Source organism: Dermacentor variabilis, chromosome 1 (genome assembly GCF_050947875.1).
Source record: "Dermacentor variabilis isolate Ectoservices chromosome 1, ASM5094787v1, whole genome shotgun sequence".
In the NCBI taxonomy this organism is placed as follows: Eukaryota; Metazoa; Arthropoda; class Arachnida; order Ixodida; family Ixodidae; genus Dermacentor; species Dermacentor variabilis.
In genome coordinates this window covers 66,756,844-66,784,316 of record NC_134568.1, presented here as the reverse complement: position 1 = coordinate 66,784,316, position 27,473 = coordinate 66,756,844, and the positions used below count along the sequence as shown (strand labels likewise).

Genomic DNA, 27,473 nt, shown 5'->3' with positions numbered 1-27,473 from the left:
TATCTCCAATGCTATTCACAGCATGTTTACAGGAGGTATTCAGAGGCCTGGAGCGGGAAGAATTGGGGATAAAAGTTGATGGAGAATTCCTTAGCAACTTGTGATTCGCTGATGATATTGCTTTGCTTAGTAACTCAGGAGACCAATTGCAATGCATGCTCACTGACCTGGAGAGGCAAAGCAGAAGGGTGGGTCTGAAAATTAATCTGCAGAAAACTAAAGTATTGTTTAACAGTCTCGGAAGAGAACAGCAGTTTACGATAGGTAGCGAAGCACTGGAAGTGGAAAGGGAATACATCTACTTAGGGCAGGTAGTGACCACGGATCCGGATCATGAGACTGAAATAACCAGAAGAATAAGAATGGGCTGGGGTTCGTTTGGGAGGCATTCTCAAATCATGAACAGCAGGTTGCCACTATCCCTCAAAAGGAAAGTGTATAACAGCTGTGTGTTACCAGTACTCACATATGGGGCAGAAACCTGGAGGCTTACGAAAAGGGTCCTGCTGAAATTGAGGACGACGCAACGAGCTATGGAAAGAAGAATGATGGGTGTAACGTTAAGGGATAAGAAAAGAGCAGATTGGGTGAGGCAACAAACGCGGGTAAACGACATCTTAGTTGAAATCAAGAAAAAGAAATGGGCATGGGCAGGACATGTAATGAGGAGGGAAGATAACCAATGGTCATTAAGGGTTACGGACTGGATTCCAAGGGAAGGGAAGCGTAGCAGGGGGCGGCAGAAAGTTAGGTGGGCGGATGAAATTAAGACGTTTGCAGGGACAACATGGCCACAATTAGTATATGACCGGGGTAGTGGGAGAAGTATGGGAGAGGCCTTTGCCCTGCAGTGGGCGTAACTAGGCTGATGATGATGATGATGACTCGAGCTAAAGCTTCCTCTTAACCCGTCGGTTGCCGGCATTTTAGAAACGTTTTTCCTATCCTATCCTATCCTATCCTATCCTATCCTATCCTATCCTAACGATAGCCATTAAATTTGAGAGCTATCTAAGGGCTGTTGCATCTGAAAGCGCCGCTCATATGACAAATTCCGCAATACGCACACATACATCCACCCACCGGACCCCTGCTGAGTATAGGACACTTTTTAAAAAGACCTATGTTATGTCTTTCTGTGCAAGACTTCTGCGAACGACGTACACTTCAACTAATCACGAAAATTAATTTTCAAGAGAAGTGCCAGTTTCACAGTAATCTTAAACGGTGTAAATTTTCCATCGTTCTAGCGAACAAGGGAATTTTATTGAAGGAGACACTGTCGTGCATATTTATTTGCTCGCCCAGGCCGCTGCTATTTGCGCGGCATGGCCTCTGCGCCGACACGAGTTTACGGGGGCTGCATTGTCGCAGATCTGCGCAGCACTGGCAAACGTAAACGCCACAATGAATTCGCGCAAAATGCACATCTTGAGCCAATATTGTTCCTCACGGACATTCAAAGTGTACGTCCCAACAAACACGGAGTTTTTAAATCATTCCGTTGGGCTGTGGAAAACTGCATGTACGCCATAAAAAGAAATACGCGTCAGTTTCAAGGAACACGAGGTATTGATGACTGAATACGACTTGACAGGCTCCTTCGTGAGGCTTCTTCGTAAGCAGTCTTGAGGTCGCGGGATCGAATCCCGGCTACGGCGGCCGCATTTCGATGGGGGCGAAATGCGAAAACACCCGTGTGCTTAGATTTAGGTGCACGTTAAAGAACCCCAGGTGGTCAAAATTTCCGGAGTCCTCCACTACGGCGTGCCTCATAATCAGAAAGTGGTTTTGGCACGTAAAACCCCAAATATTATTAAGCAGTCTTGGCTTCTTTTCTGTAACACGGACATTGTTTCGGGGGTGACTGCGCGTCTCTTACATCTCTAGCTTGATCCGCGCGTTTTAAAAACTATGTTCATGTTTGACTTTCGAATGCGATCGACGTCTCTTGGCGACTTTTTGAAATTGCGCGTTTCGATACACAATCGAAGAAGTAAGCAACGATACTACTACTACTACTACTATTACTACTACTACTACTACTACTAGAAGTAGTAGTAGTAGTAGTAGTAGTAGTATTACTGCATACTACTATTACTATATACTATTATTGCTACTAACTACTACTACTAATACTAACTACTAACACGGACTTTGAGGGTCTCTAAGCAACTATGCCCTGGTCTGATCATTATAGGTGCAACAGTTTAATAATTCTAGTCCCCTGTCCTCGAAAACTCTTTGCAGATGTAGTGGCCTGCGTTTTTTACTCGTTAAAGGACCCCTCACTAGGCCCCATAACAAATTTTTGTTATACGCTGGAAGTTATTACGTATCCTCTAGGGAGCGTTCTGCCGCAAAAAAAAAAGTCAAATCGGCTCATTAATAGCCGAGATAGAAATATTTCAGTCCCGCGAACCCATGCTATCAGCAAGCGGGCTCCATTACCAAGCAAGACGCTCTGTCCACTCGCCCCGTCGAGCCTACCCAAGCGAAATTCCTTCCCTGCGTTCCCCCATACCGGACCTCGAGGATCGCGTGAGGCATACGTCATAGGCCCAGCCTACAGTTTTTTCTCCTCGCTTTTTTTTTCGGCGCTACGCACTTCCGCCGACGGCGTCGCACGTGAGCTGTTGTCTCGTTCGCGCAGCGAACGATTTTGCGCGTTGTGCACAAGGAAACATGAATAGCGGTATAATTCAGTGCTACACGAGTACTGAGGCATAACAAGCGGATCGCAGAGCCTGATCACACGCTGGAACACGGTAGAAAATGGCATAGTTTCGGTACCTGCGCACGTGACCTCACGACCATGGGAACAAGCAGTCGAAGCGGAAGTACATCTCTCTTGCTTCGGTGCGAAGTATAATAAAGAACACGCAGACATTCCGTTTATTATATATATATATATATATATATATATATATATATATATATATATATATATATATATATACATATATATATATATATTATTTATATTATTTATAGTTTTATTATTTCTCTAAACTTCAGTTCGTCAATTTAAGCAGCAGATCGCACAGGTAACAGATGTCTTGAATAGTTCTCGAAATTACGTGTCCCCACGAGTGACGTCACACTGCGGACACAACTACGTACGCGCAGGGGTACGACTACGTCACTGTCCGGCTTGGAGCGCGACGGCCGCGAGGAGAAGGAAAAAACGGCGTTCGGTTTGAAATTTCCGATCTTCCCGTGGCGCGTAGCGATGTAATACTTTGAACACACGATCGTTATCGCGCAATGTATGCTCTGCGCTTGTCAGCTCAACATGGCCAGACCTGGTGAGGGGCCCTTTAAAAACTCGTAAACAAGAATTTGCTATCACCGCTGCTTTGTTCTTTATCGAATTTCGCAGCAAGATCGAATCTTATGATCCAGATTTTTCAATGGAACACTTATCAATGTTACTGCTTGGTTTGTTGAGTATAAAAATGGTGAATTTGTCGTCGTCTGTGCTACCCCTGACAACTACATATTCTATTTTCAATACTGCCAGTCTCTTTATCGAGGAGATAGCAGGTGGGACTACTGTTACAATGTAAGCGTTGATACAGCATTTTTTCATAGAACATGTGTATACAAAGTGTACAATAAACTAGATACCCTACATGTAGCTACGCAGTACAGTCTAGAAAAATACAAATGCAGAAAAAAAGACACCGTTTCATGCATTTAATTAGTGAAGTCAACTCTAACGGTAAGAAAAAAAATTCATAAATACAATAAATAGTGATACAATACAATCCCATGAAATATAAATGCAACACAACTATATACAATCTAACAGTGTGTAACTTCATAAAATCTAACATAACATAAAGATTGATGTAAACAATGTAAAAAAACAAATTTGCATAAGACTAATGTTGTTCTAGCAGTTATTCCTTACTCTTTTCTATCATGTTACTAAAAATTGATGGCGATTCCATATCAGCTATTGTTGAGTCGAGGTGCTTCCCCTCCTTACCAGCAGTAGGGAAAAGAATGTGTCCGTTATAGAAGGCTACTCAACTAATATTTTATTATGCTTATGGCGTGAAATGCGGGACGTAGAGAAAGTAATGTATTTTGAAGAATTTATGTTAAAGCGGTTGTGCAACAGGTTGTGTATGCATTTTAGCCGAGTTTGCTTTGCTCTGTTTACCAGTGTGTCCATACCGGATGAAGCCAGGAGTTAATTCTGTGGGCTAGTCAGTGGTTTGTACTTGTTATGAATAAACCGCATTGCTTTCCTTTGAACTTTTTCTACTTCGGTTATGTTTGTCTTTGGGTGAGGAAACCAAACCGTGCTGGCGTATTCTAGTACTGGCCGCACAAAGGTTTTATAGCATAGCAGTTTGATATGACTGGGAGCAGATTTCAGGGACCTTTTAAGGAAGAAAAGCTTACGAGTGGCTGCTGAAGTGATGTTGGCAATGTGCTTGTTCTACTTCAAGTGAGATGCTAGAGTCAGTCCTAGATACTGGTATTGCTGAACTTTAGTTAGGGGTGTACCACTGAAAAAGTAGGTGAATGTTGACTTAATCTTCTTTGTTGTTACTACTACCGACACCGATTTCTTGGTGTTAATAAACATTTGCCATTGCTCACACCAGGCATTTATCTCGTTAAGGCATCTGTTCAAAGTAAGGTGATCTTCAGAACTTCTTATTTCTTCATATATAATGCAATCATCAGCAGAAAGCATTATGGTGCATACTATGTTAGTGACGATGTCATTGATATAAATTAAATATAGTAAGGGCCCCAAGACCGAGCCCTGGGGAACGCCAGATGTGACAGGAACTGTATCAGATGATGCTTGATCATGGAAAACGAACTGGGAACGTATATATATATATATATATATATATATATATATATATATATATATATATATATATATATATATATATATATATATATATATATATATATATATAGTGGGATGTCACTGATCGCTTCTGTTCATCCGAGCGATATCCTTACCCTTTAATCGTTAACGGGCTTCAGACTTGTGAAGAAAAGAATTTGTGCACTCCATAGAACAGAAGGACACAATCAGCTGAACGCGTGTGAGCTTTTATCATCGGGTGATTTAAAAAAAAATGGAATAAAACAAGAATGGCTGCTAAGCTCACGTTCGCAGGTTGGTGGCGTGTCCGACCAGGACTCGTTCTTCCAGCAGGTGACGAATGGCGGTCCCAGAAGCCTGTAGTTAGACGGACAGCTGAAGTGCACGCGGATACCGTAGGTCCTGTTGTGCGTGCTCATCTTGAGATGACTCGCACCCGGTATCGTCGGGCACTGGATCACTGCGTATCGGAGACACTGTTGAACGGAATGTTTCGGACGGCTGAACAAAGGCCGCCGCGCCACGCTGCGCGCGTCACGGAGAATGGGAAGCGTATAGGGGGAGGTTGACTTGACCCCGAGTGCAGGTTCCCCTGTTCAAATTAGGGAGAGGTACATATACCCTCTCATTTGAGAAAGCGAAAAACTGAGCCGAGTGAAAAGCTTGCCGCAGTTAAAAGAAACTTAAAAGAACAGTCAGGTGTTAGTAACCGACAGGAGCAGAATTTTTCCATCATCACAAAGATCTGATTAGAATTGGTGCATACCATAATTTAACCAAAAAATATTGTTGGGTACGCTTTGCCCACTCTGTCAACCTGCCGCGCACCACAACATTCACGATATACCACTCTTAAGGTTATAATGCTTCAAATTTCCGCAATGACGCCAGCTGTGACATGGATAATTCTGTGCTACGAATCGGCGATATTGCTCACCAATGAGGCAAAAACAGAGGAAAAAGAAAGCAAGAGAATCGGGAAGCACATTTGCCCCGAGTAAAAAAAGAAAAAAAAAACAAAGATCTTGTGGTTTATCATTATTTTTTTTTTAGAAGACGTGCTATGTGAAGGAATCGAAAGCGGTCTCTCTAAACTACGTATAGCCACTTTTAACCCCAACAACGGGGTTGACAGTATCAAATAAATAAATAAAATAAAAATAAATAAATTTCACTTCCCGCGGTACATTTTCGCAAATCGTTCCTTTCAGCATAAACTTTGACAAACCATGTTGGATCCTATTCAAACTTTGCATGAATTTGGACCAGAAATTCGGTCACAAGAGCTACGTGCGTGATGCAAGGCTGAGCGATTATAATCTGCTTCCTAGCCCATACTTTTGTTCGCTGACCCTGTATTGGGTATTTCGTCAACAACCGCGTTTCAGCGCCCATTTTTCCCGCGGGATCGCTCGAGGTGCTATTTGTTCACGTTTGGAGTTTCTGTCCATGAAGTTATCAATGTTTCAAAAACTGAAGCGACAAGCTTACGACTCTTTAACTTAATAGCAATTACACATTCCACGCAATACTGTAAACTCATCTTGATAGAAGATTAATTAAAGGTGACAAAATGAACAGCTAAGCTTCCGTTCGTTCATTTGTTGCATCACTGATGTGACTTTTGCAGAACGTCAACTCTCAAATTATGCCAATATGTATTGAATTCAGAATATTTTATGGTGAACTTGACCTCTCAGATGCTCCATCAGGTGAAATTGCGCCAATTGCGATTTGTCTTTCTGTTGCGCAATCATGAAGCTCTTAAAATTACCCTCTTACTATTTTACAGATTTCGCAGTACCAGCAAATATTTTATAAAATATTCTTGAAGGCCTAAATCACATATTGTTTTCAGTAGACAGGAGAACGTAACAAAACTTTTTTTTTTTCTGTAACATGCAACAAATCTCTTCAGCATACGTTGTACCACTGAATAACGAATGCATTCTCGCGTATTTCTGCAGTCAAATCATCGGAGGGCGGAAGCTAAACATGCCTCCTAACGTTTTGCAAGAGCACGTATGCCTCACTAGGTAGCACCTTCACGAGCTGTACGGTGACATCTATATAAGCCGGTTATTTGTGGTGCCGACTCGCATTCTGACTCGAGTGCGCGTGGCAAGTCATCTTGTGCTGAATTCCCTACGAGTGCATGCCTCCTGAGAAGCACCCCTTCGGTGAGTCCACTTGGTTTCGACCTTTATTTGCAGCCAGACGGACTGCGCGTCCCTCCGTGGAGACCTTCTCACGCGCTTATCAAACGATACACCAGCCTTTCCGACTTAACTTGTCGGGCTCGCAAGGCTCGCTCTCGCCCTCGCATTCGCACCAGATCATGCGACCTTCCAATATTTGGTGTGCGGGTCGCGCATGCGCCACCGATGCCGGAACAGCACGGCGGCAACAAGGACGACGACAACGGACACGGCGCGAGCGCGCCTAGAGTGTCCACGCAATAAAAAAATAAATGTCGACAAGTTCTGATACAAAAGTAGCAATTCAGCTGTACGTAAACATGTCGACGCGTTATAAAAGAAATGTATAACGTACAACGCCTGACACGGTGATCTTTTGGCCTCTTCTTCAGAAACTGTTTTTTCGGGGAGCTTGCAACTGACGTTATACTAGCCGCTGTAACTTAATTTGGCTGACGCATCTGTCGGTGCATCATGGCTGACAGCCTACAGATTGAGGGAGTCCTGGCAATGGCGGCAACTAACTACTGAAACTTCATCCGGATAATTTTGGCCACAAATTGCTACGACGTAATTTCTCTTTCAGGGCTACACAGGCGTGCCAAGCCTACTTAGAAATCCAGCGGTTATGCACAAAAAAAAAAGTAACAAGATGTGGAAGGAGAACAAGAACAATAACAACAACAACAGCAAAGAAATGTGGAGCATTGTCCCTCTTTGTTCTGGGCCCTCCTGAAAACACTAAATGTCTTACATGTGCGAATGTTCAAGGTCGGACAGTATAAACAAAATTTAGACTGTCGAAGGTCAAAACGTTAAGTACCGGTCAGGCAGAAAAAAAGAAGTCGATTGTTATGTTGTAAAGAGGTTTTATTCATGTGTTCTAAAGGATGTCCCACGTTAAAGCTTCAAGCTGTCTTAAAGCCATTTGCGAATCTCGGTATACATACGGAGCTAAAATACGGCGCGCTATTTGTGTTGTGTATTTATTAGAAGGGACCAACAAGCGCACGTGACACGTCACAATCTTTAACCGCGGGAGGCACGCGCGTCACTGTATCAAAGGTCACCACGGTCGCATGCTCAAGGCCACCCCGTTAGATCCTCAAATGCCCGTAGCTACAAGTTTCGTTGTGCTGGTTGCGGACGAGCCTCTAATGCTAAACGCCACGCCAGCTCTCGGGACACGCAGCCCAGTGTATGCTACGACGACGAAGAATACAGGTGTTCAAGAAAACACTGTCTTGGCGCCTACCTACGCAATGCGGCGCTTTGTCGGACCACCGACCCGAAGGGCTGCAAACGACCTCCTCCGAGCCGACCAGGTTGTAGCCTTCCATGCAGGCAAACTTGGCCTTACTGTGCATCTGGTTGCCATGCTCACTGGTCACGCGGTTCTCGTCTCCGTAACCTTCAATGGGCGGGCACGTTACATCTGTGCAGAGACGCAAAGGGAGAGACAAAAAAAGAAACACTAGCAGGCTGAGAGCACGGTTACGCGCATGGAAGTCGATGTCACTTCCGCCGAAACAATGACGCTTTAAATTGAGATAACGTCATAGTTATAGTCGTCTTAGCCGGATTAGATGATATACGTCTTCATCATCGTCTGCATGCTGATGGACGCACTTTTAATTAGTAATAGGAAGTGTGTGGTGTCAGATGTTACAAGACGCAAACAATACACGGATCAGATTGTGACGGTATACTGCACGTCAAGACTAATGAGCTATATATTCCTGGTAATTTATCGCTGTTGATATTGCCTACAAAGATTTTATGCGGCGTGTCTGTAGACAATGTACGGTGAAGACTTTAAGCAGGGAAATCTTGAAGTTCTTATAGCTTCTAACATGGTAGTGTCACGTGGTTGAGTACACACACACACACACACACACACACACACACACACACACACACACACACACACACACACACACACACACACACACACACACACACACACACACACACACACACACACACACACACACACACACACGCACGCACACACGCACGCACGCACACACACACACACGCACGCACACGCACACGCACACACGCACACACGCGCACACACGCACACACACGCACACACACACGCACACACACACACACGCACACACACACACGCGCACACACGCACACACACACACACACACACACGCACGCACACACACACACGCGCACACACGCGCACACACGCGCACACACGCACGCACGCACGCAAGCACGCACACACACACACACACACAAAAAGAAGCTATGACTCCTGCAAAAATCGAATTAATGCAGCTGTGTTTTGGCCCGGTGGACGCGATCTACAAATGCTATATTCTTTAAGGCAAAATAACTAAGCAAATTTTGTTATTCGGGGGCCCAAATTCGCAACGCTCCGCTTGCATAAGAACTCTTTGTCATTGGTCGGCCGCCTTCGTTAATTTTCTGTCACCTATCGCGATCGACAGACGTGTGTTTGAGAAAGACACTAGCGCACAATTTCCTTCGTGAATAGGGGCACTACTTTTTAATTACGAATTTAGCGCATTACAGACTTGAAGACGATCGCCACTATAGATAGACAGATCTTGTAGAGTATTTTTCCTGACACCCGCTCGCACGTATCCTGAGACGACGTTCGGCAATCCGTTTCACTACGCTGTAGTGAGTGTAAAGCCCTTCACTTCCACTTGATCGGCATGCGGATGAACAGGCGTCATAATGAACTTTCCTTTAGCCTGTGTGGTGATGATCGAGTAACAAGTTCAGCAAATGGTGGTACAACCTCGACATCAAGATAAAAGTTGGCACAACCTCTTAGCGCTGTGTGTTCCCATGGGAGAGGCAGGTGTCCACTGAGAGCCCATGTTTTGGGGGCAAAAATGATCGCGCAACAAAAGAATGAAAAAGAGATGAGTCCCCTGCCTTTCTTATAGAAATTCATTGGCTCCACGCCGGTCACCTCTGAAAGCTCAGGCCTTTCGTTATTTAATCGGCGTTGCCTCTTGAACGCCCCCGTTCGTCCCGCCACATGCGGGGCAGCGGACACTTGTGTTCAATAGGACAATCGTGTTCATATTGGATACAGGGTTTCTATAACTTGGGTTAATCTCAGCGTCTCCTTTAAATTTGTTGCTTAAACATACTGGATAAAACACAGCTCCATTAAAGTTCGTTAGAAAGCCATTTTTAAATAATAATTTCATAGTCTTGGGAAGTGCGTACCGCCGTACTATGGTCTCCTTGACCAAGTAATACAGCTACTCTAATGTGTTTTGAGTAGCTCCTACAGCATCTTTCAAATTGATTATTGTGGAGACCTCATGTGCACTGCCAACTTTTCACTCGAAAAAAAAAATAAAGAAGTGGGACTGCCAGTTGAATGTTTATCGCAAGTTCCGTAAAAAAATAAACGCGTCCTAACTTTTTCGGTGCCCCACCATTGCGTCAGCGCGTTCTGCAAGAAATAAATTTTATTGAATTGACAGTGACACTTTGGGGTTATGGCGCCTAATATTCAACTTCATTACTGAGCTTAGAAATTCTTTGCGAAGTGGACTTAAAGATTGAAAATTCTGGCACTCTACGAGCATTATAAGCTCAGGCGACGAATAAGTCCAACGTTTGCTAAATAAAAACGAGACCAAACAGACACCATCTGACTTCGATCTTCAATGCACATGAAACTAATTCTATAATGACAATTACCTCTAGGCCAACTAAGTGCGCTTGCTCATAATGTCCTATACGGCTGCAATTTTTCAGACAAAGCAGCCAATAAATAAGCATTAAGGACTTCTCGCCGTCGACATGTGTTACATCCCTCCAGACAGACCGGTCATAAAAATGCTGCTGTTATGCACCCCCGAGAGGCAAATATATACAGCGAAATTACTGATTGACGCATTCAACATGGCCGGCCTGCTCGTATGTCTATGGGGCACGAAATCTCGGCACTGTTGCACGAACCTTTGCGAGGCTCGGGCGCCCCGCTGTCTCTCTTATTCAAGGCGGAATAATCAATTCGCTGTTTACGGAAAAGGAGGCACAGGCTGCAGACGCGAAAGAGAGAGCGCGCGAAGAAGAATCCGCCTTACCTCTGACTCGGACGTGAATCTCGTTGGTCTGTCCCCGAGGCGTCGTGCAAGTGTACGTCCCGGAGTCGTGCTCTTTCGCCTTGTAAATGAGCAGCTCGTAGCGCCACTGCTTCTCGTCGGCCGACAGGATCCAGCCCTTGGCGTAGTCTCTAAATGAGCCCAATAAATGTTCCCCATCACGGCCTGTTTGACGTTCGGACGTGAAAGGAAGCGAACGGGTATGCATGGCAAGCAAGGGGAACAAATGGGAACCACGTCGCTGTTCTGCGAACCCGGGGGGCGCAGGGTGAATTTTAAATGAGCCAGCAGCGGCGGCGCAAACATTACGCACGAAGCGGCGCGGGAAGAGAGCAGGGAGAGCCCCCGACCTTTTACAGATGCGCACTGGAATTCGGTGGTTCCTCGCGCGGCTGTGATTCGGAGCAGGCGGTTTGAGAGAGCGCGCCCTTAAAATTCTACTCCGTAGTGATAGGACTGGGGAAGAACAGGAAAAAGAAGAAGTAAAAGAAAAGCAGAATACATCGCTCCAAGACAAGTGAGAGAGAGTGATGCGCCTCCGGTGAAAGAAAGTCGAGTACCTTGCGGTCGAGCCTTGAACAGAATTTGCCGCAAAGCGGAAAGCATGCTTCGCCACATAAAATTTTTTTTTTCTGAGGAGAAGCATGCTTCTACAAGTTCTTTTTTTATTCACTCGTCTTTCTTTCTTTTGTCCGGAGACGAAGGCGTTTCTCTTTTCTTTTTGCTAACTAAGAACGCGCTCTTCTTAAATAGACGCGATTATATTGCGTGTGTAAAGGCTATAAGGAAACAACACTTGGTAAGCGGCTTCTCGTACTAACGAAAAAGAGGGCCTAAAAAGTGTGGCCTCTTACGAATACCGACCTAATAGTGCTGAGTCTCAAATACGAACCAAACCGTAAACGAAAATTTTCCCGAACTTTCTTATAATGCCATGGTGTATCTCAACTGTATACTTTGATTGCTTAATAAATTTGTGACTAATATTGCTCTTGTTTTAACACAGGGTACACATAGGTCAAATCATCAGAAGGTTCCGCAGTCATTCACATGAAGTTGTGATGGTAAGTGAAGCTTATAGGATAGAAATGTGAGTTGGATAATACAGCGGTTTCCTTAATTGTATTCTTTACCTACTTAATAATTTGGCAACTATTATTGCTTTTGTTTTGCTACATGGTACAGGCAGGTGAAATCATTGAAAGACCTTGTGACAAATTCTGACTGTAAACTGTGTGACGTAGGATGGGATGGTGACACTGGGTAACACTAGGAACGCCTTCACAGATTGCGTTCTGTAGTATGTATGAGTGTGTGGGTTCTTTTTCGTTTTTTTCCTTCTTTCTCTCTCTCTCTCACATATCGCATCCCTTTGCCCCTCCCCCGGCACAGGGTAGCCAACCAGATATAATCTCTATTTAACCTCCCTGTCTTTCATTTGCCTTTCTCTCTCTCTCTTTCTCCATGGTGATTCACAGAAGTTCTGACGCTGAGCGAAAATCACAGGGAAAAAATCTGAGTCAGGCTAAAAACAGTTCATAGCACAAGTTTTCAAAGCAGGTCAAGGTATCTCAGGGTTTCGCTGTTTGAGGAGCGAAAGGCGGATGGCTGGGCATATGACGAGAGAGGCTTTGACGTTAAGCTCCGCGGTCTGCTCCAAAGCAAAAACTGTGCAAGTTAGAAAGACGGTCCTGTGAGGTCTTCTGCGCTACCATATAGAAACAAAAGACAGCAACTGGACAGTACGGAGACCGCCATGTAACGAGAGTAGGAAACAGTGCTGTCGCTTGCCGCCCCCCCCACCCCCCCCTAATGAAGTATGATGAATTGGGTGTAACATAGACAGCTTTGCTTTACCTTCCAATCTTCCTAAACAGAGCCGCAACAAATCGAGGCTTTCTCCGGAAAACATTTCCGGCTACGCCGGTGCATATAGATGTTGCCTACTTTAGCGATGAGCGGATAGTGTACACTACGGCCAGCCAGACGGCACGCATTTTGGGTGTTCAAACGAGCGGCACTGTCAACTAATGATCATTGAAGGAGCATTGTCAGAAAATGAACCACTGGCACATGTTGTGGAGAGCAATTTAAACCGTTGAAATCTGAAGACACATGCACTCGCTTCTCGAAACGGCGCTGAACACCGCCGATGCGGCGCAATTATCACCATGGTTTCGTAACGGTAACTATAGGAGTCATGATAACTAAGCTATAAATGAATTTTTAAACAGAAGATAATTTAACCATTTTCGAATCCTGGTCTCTGGAAACTGGCGCTCCGATCGACTGTGACCCATCAAGGCATCGGCAAAGTGAGAGCGCTGAGGAAAGCAGTGCGGCCCGCCGGAGAAGAGGTTCCAGTGTGCGCTAGGTGAACGTTGCGCAGCTTGCGCCTACGGTGGGGAGAGAGACACAGGTCATGCGTGCGTGAGTACGTAAATACGCGTACGCGTGCGCGTGCGTGGATGGGGGGAGAAGGGGGGGGGGGTTCCTGCCCTTCTGTCTTTGTGAACTGTTCTTTCATAATGCCTTTTTCGTTCTTTTGTATGGAAAGCAGAAAGCTACTGAGCTATGCTCCTGCTTGTCCTTATCCTAATGGTCTAAAGGAACAAACTGTTGGTTCTTCATACTATGCCTCTCGTGCATGACAAACTTTCTTTTACATGTGTGTACAGAGAATGACAATGAAAGCATCGTCCACCAGCTCGCCATTACAACACAAGTGAGAGTTTTCTTATATTTCTTTTTGAGGGAGGCGGTGTGGGAAGGTAGACGGTCACCGAATTTGAACGGCAGTCGTTAATGCTAGAAATTACGTTGTAGGGAAATACTGTAAGGGCAGAAAGTAAAGTTAAAGATTAGTGTTTTAAATATTGTGACAAAGTCGAATTGCTTCTAATGAGGTCTTCAACAAAAGAAGCGCAATGTAGTAGCCTGAGATCACTCTGCTTTCTACTCCAACCTGATGGCAGTGCAAGCACATTAACCGATCGAGCTGTCGTGTTGCGTCCTGCCTCATGCACAAACGATTATCTTTAATTAAGCGCCACTGCTCCAACAATGCCCCCACATCCTCTCTCCCACCTTTTCCTATAGGCTTCAAAAGGACAAAAACCATCTGCATATCATAGCACGTCAATCCACCTTTTATTTTACTTTTTTTTCCTCTTAAGATCGCCACCCTACACGTTAATGCAGTGATTGTTATTCGTGTCACGCGTTCAACGAAACTGCGCAAATCGCAATCTGATGGAAACAGGTACACGGAATCAAAATCAAGAGCCACAAGAACGCCTGAGCCCGTCAGGCGAGGCGTCTTCTCTCTGTATAAAGGCAATGTGAAAATTCACTGGCAAGCGGGCGCAATCACGAGGGCGGCTTTCATTTGGGAAATGTGGCGGTCAGAGTGGCGCACCTCTGAGAAGTCCAGGCCCACTGCGGATTGCCGCTGAAGCGCTGGTACAGGCAGTAGAGGTACACGTTCGTCTCCGGATACACGACCAGCTCGCCCTCCTCGGACACGCCGTGGTCGCCTTTCTCCACCGAATACAGGATGGTGGGCGGCACCTGCACTGCAGGGGACACAGGCAGCAAAACTCCCGGCTCTCCTGGGGCCGCGAATAGACGCACCCCCATGCTCAACCCCACATGATAATCGGACCACCGTGGCGGCGCCTTCTTTCGTCTCTGCAAAATAGTGCTAACGTGGGCTGGTTGGCACGTGTTGTAGCTAAATAGAGCAACAGCGCATGCAAGTATGAGCGAACGAATACGGACGACGCACTTGGAGCTTCCGTTCGTCCTGTCACACGCACTGTTACCCCATTTAGCTATCTTTTGTCTCCCAACGGTCAGCGACATCAGCTTGGATTGGCTCGTCAAGGAGGCGGACTCGGCACGGCAGTCCACTTCGGGGATTAGGGATGCTAACAAGCGCCGCGCACGACAGAGCGCCGTGCCTGGCTATCAAGCACTCCCTCGTTATACATGACCATTAGAACTTTCGTGGCAAGTTCGCCTACAGAACCTATATATAGAAGGATTCCTTCAACTTGGGAAATGTTGCAGCCAAATTAATCATGAAAAATCAAAAAGAGAGAGATAAACGGGATGGGAAAGGCAGGGAGATTAACCGGATGAGATTATGGTTTGGTACCCTCCACTCGGGGAAGGGTAAGGGGAAATGAAAGATGCAAAAATTAGGAGGCGGAGAGAAAAAGCAAACTGTCGGGAAAAGAAAGGTAGGGAAGGTCGTGAACGTCCATGAGAATCAGTCTCTCCAATAGGCCCCTCGAACGTGAAAATTTCAAGAGTGCCTCCACTGTCTTGTGGTGTGGCGACCGTATAGGTCGGCATTCCAGGACTGTCTGCTCCAGAAACGGCAGGTCGTCTTGATAAAAAGTCAAGAATATGACAAAGGTCGAGGTATGTAATGTCAGCTGTGTACGTTTGATTGCACGTCTGATAGCGTTATTGTCTCCATGCCAAAGACAACTCTGGTGGGAGCGAAGCTCCTGCGCGAGGTTCTATTCCTTCAGATATCAAGCAAATTTTTGGTTGCTCCATTTGGAGCGCGTGAGCATCAGCTTATATGCACCAAAGAAAAATTCATTGTTTACGTGACAGAGTAAAAGAAGACAAAAAGAAACTTCAAAATGGCATAAGATGATCTTGTTCTCGTTCTTTCATGGTTTCAGAAAAGAAAAGGCTTAGGCATTTCGACAGAAATTTGCGACTATCGGAAAGCGTCTAGTGTCTTTGCTTGTGTCTTCTTAGAGAAAAATGCCTGTCAGTGCAAACTTGATACGGACAGGCAATACGTATAAATGCAAATTTGCATAAGAACAGGCTCATTTGCAAGAAGATATTAATTTTGTTGTCTGGAAGCGTTGCTTGCAACTGCCTATGAAATGGTAGCAGGTTAACTTTTATTGCCATAGCCAAAGTGAACACAGCATTCGTCCGAAGCAATACCCGATTTCTCCACAAATAATAAATTGTCCGTGGAGACACAATAGCCCCAAACATTTCCAATTTCATCCAAATAAATCACTGATACTCACTACCTTTTTGCTATTTAAAAGTACAGCACTGCATCTGAAGTGGGAGTTTTACCTGAGTTCCTGAATAATTACGCTGATTTTGCTGTTAAAATCCGTTTCGACGTGATCAACAACGAGAGTCACAAGGGCGCAGCCAAAGTCCTCACGCTTCCTTCTTTGAAAGGTGCTGAGAGGATACCCTTTTATCTGTTTGCTTTCGACGTATTGACTGTAGAGCACAGCGGCAGCATAATGTACCACGATATTATATCGAGGTCATCAAACGAACTCTGGCATGTACGACAGGGGGACCGGAGGGAAGGACCGGTATGACCGGTTACCGTCTACGATTAACGTTGACGGTTTAGCGGGTGGGGTTGCTGCTCTAAAGCCTGCTATGTTCGGAAATTGAAGAACTAATTTTTACTTAGTTTCCGAGCACCTCAGACCATTTTCTTTAAAACCTGAAACGTTTTTTTAGAAACAAGTGGTTAATCAAAATAGAACGGTTCACGCCACATGCTTTACAAGCACCAGTAAGCTGCACTACAGTATGCCTTTTTACTTTTTTTTATTCTTTTCTTGTCTCTTGCACTTGAAAGAGTTCTTCGACGCGGCCCATTTCGCAATTTGTTTATGTACTTACTTCGTCCAGACCATCGGTATACCCGTGCACCGAAGTTTCTAAAAAGCGCTGCTCCTGCTCCTTGCATATGTAACTCTGCATACGTATCTCTCAATAAATGTAGGCAGCATTTGAATTTCGAAACTAAAATTACACCATTGGCAGGAGTATTTTTTGGTCTCCCGTGTAGTCCAGCTTTTGTTCAGGAGATGCGACAGCTGTCAACTATCCAGTACGACCACGAGGCGCTTATGTTCCCAATATTTATAAGAATAATAAAGAAAGCTTTACAAGAAATTTATTCTTATTTCTAACAGATGCCTCGTTCACAGAATCATGCAGTGCTTCAAAACATGAGATTTTGGGCCTACTGTCGTGCACCTGGGCCCACACTCACAAAATTTATCGTGCGTGAGTGCCTTTCATCATGGGCCATCGCCGCCGAGGTGGTCTCGTTATCGCGCCGATTGATATCGAGAGTGGCGAGTGCCCGGACGGTATCCAACGAAGAAACATGTTTACTTCTAAGTGAAGTTACGTTAATACGGGCCACGGTAATTTTCTTCTCCGTACAGTTCGTCGGAAATATATTGCTTTGAATTACTGGATGACTAAAATCGGCCTGTACTTTAAGATCGCTACCATGCTTCCTTGCTTCCCTTTTAATTCCATATAGCAAGACTTCTTGCTCATACCGTTCTGTTTGATGCCTACAGGTTGAATGTTGGCAGCCCAAACGTACCAATTTCGTAATCGAAAGGCCGACAACGACCTGCCAACTGCTGATAAGTTATCCGAGATAGCGTATTCATTACAGACATTTGCGAAAGTATAGTGTGGCGTCAAATAAGGCTTTGATTATACTTCACCTTTAAAGAGACTCATAATTCACCAATTGAAATGTGCCACCAAATCTTGCGCTGGAAATGAAAATAATTTTGCTTTATATTGGTAGAAACGAACAAGATGTCAGAGGTTTAATGAGTAATTCTAATTCTGAATCGACCCACGAAGTCGTGTAAAAGTACTGGTGGTGGAACTATGTCGGGACACTTTGGCAGTAACGTATAGGATGGTGCCATTGTGATGCAGGTTCTTTATATTTGAAATTATTCAGTGAGCCAAAGCCTCAGAGCACGCAAAAGAGGACGAAGCCATTTTCATACGAAAAACACAGCCACCACGTGAGCATGCCTAATTTGGTTGTCATTAAATGGCAATAATTTTTATTTAAGAAAGCGTCCGTTAAATGTTACATACGCTTGGGAACTTTTCAATTTTTATTACAATGTAAATAAACTTTATGCTTACCAATTAACAACGCTGTTGTCGCTGGAACGACGAAAACGTGTTGGCGTGGTGGTGTACATAAGTGATTCTGTAGGCGTGCGAGTTTACGAGCCAGTCCCCCGTGTTTTGTGGTCTCCCCGGGAAATACAAAACGTAATCAACGTGCTGGGCCACAAAGCGGTGTTGGCAGTCTACACTGCTGGAAAGTCAGTACTTGACTGACAGGAATGGGCTTAGAAATTACTGCAGCATGAAATACACTTCGACAGAAAACATCGAAGTCACGTACTGTATATTATCGTAGGCGAAGTTCAACAGCTCTCAAAACATGAGCCACGATAGGATCACGTTGATAAATGAAAGCTTAATATTATATGGCTGGGACTGCATTCTTATCTGCTCCTCTCTCTCTCTATTTTTGATACCTGGGTACAATTGCTGCCACGCTCACTTATCATATTTTCCAGCATGAGAATACATAAATATACAATCGCGACTGGAGATCAAAATTATGTGAAAGTGTTTTATGGGAATTTTGAACGTTATTCTTTATTGAGCCATGTGAGCAGTAAACATTTTCTTGCTCTAGAAAAAGAAAAGCAATAGCTGTCAACAATTAGTTACTTTTTCTAAAGTCGTCACGAAACAAAATGTACAAAAATGATGAAAACAAAAATGTTTTCAGCAGTAGTTGCGTAGTCTCTCAATTTAGGGAATTAAAATATCATGGCCTATTTCGCTAAGATTATCTGCAATGTTTTCTTTCAGGGGACAAAAGCCCCCAATAACTTACAGGGAAGTGAACAGCTTGCCAGATAGCTACTGCCCCTATTCAAGTAGCAAGACATCTGACCATCATATGCGACAAGAATGACAAGGTGAGCTAAATAATAAACCTACATGGAATCTCTAGTCCTGTACACGTTCATCTAGCTTGGCGCTGCTTCGTTATTATCAGAGGTCCAATTCACAAAGCTTCTCCTTCGTGAGGACTCTTTGCCATTGGCCGATCGCCGTCGCTAATACTATGTCCAGTATCAGAAGTGGCTGGAATTTTCTCTTACAAATATTTCTAGCCTAAAAGCTCTTTGTGAATACGGGCCCAGGTATATAGCCATCATAATTTGACAAACACTTAATTACATTTGCCGCGTTGTCGGCCATATGTTAATAAGAAATAGACCAGACATGTTCAACTCGAAACTTCGCCGCCATCCAGTGTAGGCTAGCGTAGCGGGTGACATCATTCGGTTTTTTTTTCCTCGGCAGTGGGCAGTTTCTGCACGTGCTCCTACCAGGAGATATGCAGAGGCACAAACGCGTGCGACAGGAATTAGGCTCGCGGGGCGCTCACCGGAGAAGTTGCTCTGCTGCGAGGTCTCCAGGCAGCTGGGCATAGCGGCCGACCACTGGCCATTGAGGCAACGAACGGTCGCGTTGCCCACGAACTTGTAGCGGCCCAGCTGGGTGCAGCGGAAGCTGAGGACGCTCTCGTGCGCCATTTGGGTGAGTCCGGTGACGGTGAGGGGCCGCCCCTCGTGGTGCACCACCAGGTGAGGCTTCATGGGCCTCAGGGGGCACGGCTTCAGCACTGAGTGGAACCGGCCGCCGTCTGCGAGAGAACATTGGCTAATGTCCACAGCGCCCGGGGCGCGTCGCACCGAAACTGTTGGGTTTGCGGCGCGGCAGTCTGAGGCGCGCGAGCTGTGCGCACTCAGTAATGAGTTGGCACCGTTTACCGCCGGGGCTGCTGATTCGAGACGGTGGTGTCACGAGTGTGCGCCGCGAGACGGAAGAGCGCCAACCACTAGTTACGACTCTCACTGTGTGGTGCCTCGTCGACGTTTCCATCCCTCACCAGGAAAGAGCAATCAAACAGTCACCACGTGATGCTCGCGAAACGTTTGCCTAACTTATCGGTCCGCGTTCACAGGTGCCAATCACGGAGGTCGGAAGCGCTGCAGAGTAAGAAAGCAAAATTAGCGACTGCTCGCCTCTCGAAGGACGCATATTAAGAAGCAAGCTGCCTCAAACGACTAGACTCCAACAGACGGAACGAACGCACTGGCGGGCACCGCTATCACGCGCGAGAGGTGTGTCGTTTATGTCAAAAGCGTCTACCTAAGCTTAATCATGTTCAGGCAGGCCATTTGGCACGTGGCAGAAGCAGCACCCGGGTCGGTCGGCAGAGCCCTTGCGCAGGTCTAAGGGTGGTCCAAAGAACCAGCGACGTTTGCTAAACTTCTAAGTTTCTTTGGTCAAAAGCCAAATGTGAACCTCGTGTTCGCAACTAAGAGCAGCAATTTCAAATATTTGAAAAAGGAACTATTTTCAGTAAAAGTATAAGGGTGTGTGCACTTGGCGTTCATTAGCGTTTTAAGGTTTCTCTTACGCGACAAGCAAAAAACTTCTGTATCCCATTGACAAAACAGCACGCCCCCTTGTAGCTCACGGCATATTAGATATTTTAATGGAGTGATGGAGCGGGGCTGAGTTGGTTAAATTGCGTTCTTTGTCTGTCAGTGTGCTCCTTATGTATGTAACACAGGTATTTGAATGATTAAAATGACTCAAGCAAGCCCGTATGGTGCGTCGCGCCCTCAGTTTCCGTATTACGTCAATCGCGCACTTGATACAAGTCGCTAGAGAGCCATATGAAGATGTTAGTGTCTGTTTATTTATACGTATTCGGTCTCCTGATGTCTTTCTTTCTTTCTTCCTTTCCTTCTGTCTTCCTTGTTGTACAGACTTTACGGCATTCCCTCCTTTGAATGTATAGAATATTCCGGTATGTCATGCTGAAATGGAAATATTTAACGTACTGAGGTGAGGTCGTAGCATTCTGCGAAATCGGGCGTTTGTAAACACGGCAGACAGCTGGCCGCTCTCGCTTTGCCAATTGTCTCAGGCCTCCGGGTGTTTGCGTGTGCGTGCTTACGTATGTGCCTGTTGTTTCAAGCTTACTTGAGACGCGCAGTATACATACATATAGTAGTCTTAGGAGATTCGGCTAAAGGCATCAGTTGTCCTGAATGGGCCGCATCACCTACACATCCCTTGGAGTAGCAATACAGCTGAGTGGTTTTTCCTATCACTCTCACCCGATGCAGCGGCGATGGCGTTCCGCCGCTGAACACAAGCTATGTGGCGAGTTCAGTTCGCGGTCGCATACCCATAGGTACTGAAAGCAAAAAAAAAAAATAATAAATAAATAAAGGAGGTAGAAAAAACTAAACAATAAACGCTTGTGTATAGGGCTTCTGGTGTGCGTCAATGAATCCTAGGTTATTGAAATTAATCCAGAGCCTCTCCACTACAGCGTTATTCATGAATTATGTGTTTTCAGGCTTTAAACACCATAAAAAAATTTTTGCAGATCACACGCACTGTTGGAATCGGTATAAGCGAAGGTTTCCGTGCTGGATGCTTTGAATGACGATAGTCAGCGGTGATTTTGACAGCTAAAGGCTCATTTCTTCAACGTTTAGGCTAACACGAGAGCAGTGAGTCAATGTTAAACGTCACCTTGCGTGCACCACTGCTGTTTGTCTGCGTAGTACACAGAACACACAGGGAGAGGTGTTTGCTCTAGGCGTTGTTGTGCGCCATACTTTATAACCTCTTAGAGGGTTGAGCATTGTCATTGCCACACATGGGACATCGCATCATTGCAGAAGTATTAAACTTGAATTGGATTATGGGGCTGTACGTGCCAAAACCACACTCTGATTATGAGGCACGCCGTAGTGGCGGACTCCGGATTAATTTTGACACCATGATGTCCTTTAATGTGCCCCAAAATCTAAGTGCACGTGCGTTTTCTATTTCACCCCCGTCGAAATGCGGCTGTCGCAATTCGGATCAAATCCACGACCTCTAGCAATGCCATAGCCGCAGAGCTAACGCAGCGGGCGCAGAAGTGTTGATTTGACGGTCGACCGCTTTCGTATGTCTCCTGGACCCTGCGGTGCGCTTTAATTAATGCGGCTCTGCTTCTGCACGCCCTGCGTAAGTTGCCTGCTTGACATATTTGCATGGCATTTATTTTTCAGAAATAGCAGCAACGTACTGTACCGTACCGTACTTTGAATTTAAGCTTATCCTGTTTTCCGCAACAGTTGTCGTATAGTAGTGGGGTTTCCTCGCCTTCTCACGTCACCTGACCCCCTCTCTTATATGGTAACTGCCTCTTCTCTTCCCTCTCCTTGTTCTCCTCTTCTCTACAGTTCTATCTGCGTCCCCTCTGGCCGCGCACGTCAGTAGAAAGATATGCCCTGCCGTTTCTCCAATGCTCCTGAGGGGAGTCATGGATAATTACAGCTGTCAAGCGGCTCATGTGACGACGGCCAGGGAGCTCCAGAGGGCATTGTGCACATTCGACGTGGTGGGGTGAAAACGAGTTTCTCCTGTCAACTTTCCTCTCTGACTCGCGCCTGTCATCTATATACACGCTCTGAACCAGCCCCGACGCGGTGTGCGCGACAGCAGCAGCAGTGGGAAAGTCGAAGGAAGAGGCAAAGAAAGATTCGCTTTAATAATCTTCTATTTCCCTCTCCCTCCGACGGCATTCTGGTACAGTGTACTGGAATAGGGGCAGTGTGTTCAGATGGCGGAGCGCGGCACGCAGTGCCTTGAAGCCGGGAGCGTAGACAGGTCTCGGATGTATGTGGCCGCGCTGCAGTCGCACTGGCTGTGCGGACGCGTTCTCCGTGTGTTGCGGCCGGTTGCAGCGTGCTTGCTCTGAAGCACTCTGAAGGAATTTCTCGAGTTTCTGTCTCGTCACATGCAAAATGACTTGGCGGCTTCTTGAGCCAGTCGACGGTGGATGGGCTCCGTGTGACATTTTGCAGCACTTTGGCCCTGTTTGAATATTTGGAAGGAGAGGGTTGTAAATATCTATTGACCCTATTGACATCTAGACTAAGCCAAGATACGTTGGAGAACTTCTTCGGTATTGTGGGGCAGTCGTGCGGATCCAACGATCACTCAACGCCGTCTCAATTTTTGATTGCCGTGAATTACCTGTCTTTTTATAACTTGGCGAAGGCAATGCAAAGAGGGAACACAGAGGGCAGTGAAGACTTCGTATCGCTACTTCACTTAACTTGCCTGATAATTCTGACAAGGAAGGGGACGTTGTGTCACTTGATGAGTTAGTTGAAGCTGGAAATCTGACTCTTGTAGAGCAAAGGTTAAACAGTACTCCGGCAGAGCCCGGGGCTTTTGTGAAGGAAAGTAGTGATGGCCGCCTCATCCATTATATGGCAAGGTATATTGCGCAGAAATTCTTTACTCGCAACAAATGTGAGGACTACCGTTCTCTTCTTTTGCAGAACTTTAGTGTCAGCAGCATAGTCTCAAAATTCACGAAATATGTGACAGCTTGCTGTATCCCTCCAAGTTGCTTTTTGAAGCAGTAACCTACTTCAGCCAAGAGGAGCTTTGCAGCGGCAGCACAGTCGATGTCATGATTCTAGTGAAAGGTAAGTAAATTTGCCTATGCCATACGCTGCAAATTGCATGCTGATGATTTCGCATCAGCAGTTGTGCGCTTTTATTTCAAAAGTCTAAGAAGCACAGCGAAAAAAGAAATTGCACTTGAAAGTTAACCACTGTTCTTAGGAGGCTGGTGCAACATGCATGCTGACACTTCTTTGTGTTTATCTAACTGCATAACTTTTTCTGGTGAATTCAAAAAGCTAATTTTGTGAATACTATTAAGAAATGATTAAGGAATTCAATTGGACATTAATTCCGCTGTAGGTCTCCATTGTTTGGGTTGGAATGTACTTGCACTGTTTTTCTACGTTTTCGCATACTGTGTCTAGTTTTTTCAGAGATCCCTTTTACAACTGGCATCTTTCCTACCTGTTTGATTCCTTTCATAGAAATGTAGGATGTCGATGTATCTCATACTCGCACATGAGCCTGACGTTCGGGAGCACTTCATGATGTAAATAAAAAAAAAATTCACGGATAAACTGTACGTGCAAATGTAGTCGTTGCGGGGGATTCGCGAAACAGAATGAAAGAACGAGGGACAAATGTTTATCGCGAAAGAGGGTAAATGCCAAGCAGGGAAGGTCTCTGGCTTTGGGCTATGCTATGTACGTACATATTGTTTTGCCTTCTCTTCTGCAACAGCGGCTGAGGAACTAAGCGCTTGATGTTGGGTCGCGGATGTCGCGGTCAGTTTTTTATCAATGCGAACCGCAAAAGAAAACGTGTGCACCTGGAATCTGAGTTGCATCAAATCAATTCGAAGCCCTTTACTACGGTGCTACTTCCTGCACGAGTGTTGCTTGCGGATATTAAACCCATTAATCAATCAGTTTTCCTTTTCCGTCCAAATAATTTATGGTTACGTGGTAGCGTGGCTCAAAACAGATTTAATGGCTTTACGCCACTACTGCGGTCTCTGCAAAACATTTGCTGTCAGGTTAATAAATCTCTCTAATGGCCGTTGAGATGCCCTAGGAATGCACATATAATTCATCTCTTATATCAAGTGAGTTTCGGGCATGCATCTTACATCCGCCGAGCATTTGCACGTCTATTCGACTGCGGCAGAAAATAATCACAATAATATTAACGCGCAGCGCAAGCGCTGCGCCATCGGTTCCGTACAGCCCATGTTCCTACAGCGCCATCTTGTGCTATCTACATGAAGCGCCTCAGCGGCGAGCGCTTCCTCAACAGACTGCCCTTATTCTAGTACACTAATTCTGGCAACAATCCCGTGACGCCATGTGCAAAACTCCGACAACGCCGTCTGTCGCCAAGGCTGCAAAGCGTAGGCGGGCGGCCGCTCGGGGGAGCACTGTTCCCGTCAGCACCTATGGGCGTGCTGTTATGTTTTCGTTCTTCATCGTAATTGAACGCTTCTGTCAGCTCTCAGCGATGCTTGAAGCAACTGTTGCGTAGTTGGGCGCTCTAACACGTATGAAGATCCGTCAGGCACACACTTATTTTCTTTTCCTGCTTCGCGAGCAAGAGTGACGGCGGCAGTTGGTCGCGGCTCTTCGACGGAGAAGATAAGCAATCGCGCTTTGTTTACTGCAGTTTGAGAGCGACCACTGAGTTCTGGTTTTTTGCTGTATGTTGCTGCGCCTTTAATGAGCGCTTCAGATTTAAACTTAGATGTTACGTGCCAAAACCACGATCTGATTATGAGGCACGGCGTAGTGGGCTACTAAATTTGGACTACCTGGGGTTCCTTAACGTGCACCTGAACGAAATACACAGGTGTTTTCGCATTTCTCCCCCATCGAAATGCGGTCGCCGTGGCCGCGATTTCATCCCGCGACCTCTTGCTGACCAGCCCAACACCATAGGCACTAAGCAACCATGGCGGGTCATTCGAACTTGGTCGCCTCATGTACATTTCAGGAGATACGGTAAACATTAGGTTGTTGTTACTGATGAGACGCGAAGCCCCCTCTGAAAAAAAAAATCGATAAGCTAAGCCAGCGAATGCCGTGCGAAGTTGTGAAGCGCTCGTCGTGTTTAGACGCTTTGAACAAAGGGCTCCGTGTTAAAAAGCAGGTGACGGCGCCTTAAAAAAAAGGAAAAAAAAAACGAAAAAAAACACGTCCTAAGCACGAGCATGGCGGCCGCATTTCCATGGGGGCGAAATGCCAAAACAGCCGTTTCCTTAGATTTGGGTGCACGTTAAAGAACCCCAGGTGGTCGAAATTTCCGGAGCCCCCCCACTACGGCGTGCTTCATAATCAGATCATTCTTTTGGCACGTAAAAAACCGCAATTAAATTTTAAACAATCGTCACGCAATCACCGAAGCGTTGCACAGAATCAACTATTGTTCTACCTATCGATGGCACTGAAATGCGACCTACGGCATATAACGTTCGGTGCACGCTCGCCTCAGCTATCTGCATGCTGACTGTGCAACCTGGTGTCTGTGAGCATTAAATGCTTTTGACAGAATGCCGCTTATATATCATATCACTTCGCGGTAATGGGAAACTCCTGAACTTCAAAGCCCTTATGTCTGCAACTAATGCATATTCACTTTACCCCAGCTGTGTCATGCGTTGTATTCAATTCTGAAACCTTCATGTTGCTCTTTTTTTCTTGCTAGCGGTGGTAGCGAGTGCTTGTTCTCTTTTTCATCTTTTGCATGAAATGGGTCAATATATGTTCATGCTGCTTCAATGTCATTGTCTCTGCTTTGAAAAGGATTTCAATGTAGCACGTCGTCTACAAGAATTATTTAATGCCATGCTTTGTATTTGCCTTCAAACTGTTAATAGTGTGTCAACGTACGCTGCATTGGCTATTCAGACTGGGGGCACTACAACATGCTGTTTAATTGTGCATTTGGGTGCGAGAGTCATAATAGTAAAAATGGATGTGACACGAAAAAAATAACACAAGATATAAAAGCAATATGCTCTTGACTGACCAGGGAGGCAAATTTTCAGCTATGGCGTCTTCCGATATCTCACTCGCGTGCTTCCGTGAAATCATCAAGACGCTCTACTTGTTTAACGATGGAACATGTGGAATCCATGCTGTGCAGACAGTGGTAAAACGCAAGCATAAAAACAATCAACCCTTAATTATTGCCGGAGTCATATATGTGCTATTTTTCTAAAACTCATCGTGCTGGTTTGCAAGCTTTACCATCGCTGGCTTCTCACGTCGCCGCAGCTGTAAAAACCATTAGCAGACGCGATGGCGTTCCCTCAACCTACTATTAAATAACACGGCATGTAAACGAAGCAAGCATGTGCATAAAGAACATTGGTTCACGGGCAAACAAATGAGGCCATTAGGGCCAGGGGCGTTATAATGAAAGAGGCACATTGGTGATGGGCTCCACTTCGTGGGCAAGCTTGTTCACGCTCATCTTCTTTAAACACTTGGCGCGTAAGGAGACAATGTCGTCCCACACAGGCGTGAAGTCGGACACATGTCCATTATTGTACAGTGCGATTTCCTTGCGCACACTGACACCACAGAAGTAACTATCTGGGACGCGCACAAGCGGCAAATCGCACACACACTTCAGTCGTGCCTGCAGTGGAAGCAGGCATCTCCGGCACGAAGCCCGCCTGCGATTCCAACGGCCGCCGCTGTTGCCACTGCTGCTGCTGCTGCTGCTGCTGCTGCTGCTGCTGCTGCTGCTGCTGCTGTTGTTGTTGTTAGTCGGTTTTTAGCCACATCAAGCGTCCTGAGAAACTGAAGGAGCGTCTGCGCATTGTCGTCCCCTCTAAAATTATTGTATGCCGTCTGACCGTTCGAACGATCATTGGACCGCTATGGAACACTTTTTGTACTTCTGGGGCCGTATAAGGTAAAACTATTCCAATATGTT

The 27,473-nt window shown here is 45.6% G+C and overlaps 1 protein-coding gene across 1 annotated transcript in view; it reads right to left on the bottom strand.

The window, feature by feature from the left end:
• The window catches only part of LOC142575959 (locomotion-related protein Hikaru genki-like), a 243,026-nt gene that overhangs the window by 54,622 nt on the left and 160,931 nt on the right, over nt 1–27,473 (bottom strand). Inside the window, exons 3-7 of the mRNA XM_075685846.1 lie at nt 19,489–19,746; nt 14,593–14,749; nt 11,157–11,305; nt 8,315–8,494; nt 5,148–5,321 (exon numbers count right to left, since the gene is read on the bottom strand). Of these exons, the coding sequence (XP_075541961.1) occupies nt 5,148–5,321; nt 8,315–8,494; nt 11,157–11,305; nt 14,593–14,749; nt 19,489–19,746 (918 nt within the window). The remainder of the gene's footprint in view (nt 1–5,147; nt 5,322–8,314; nt 8,495–11,156; nt 11,306–14,592; nt 14,750–19,488; nt 19,747–27,473) is intronic.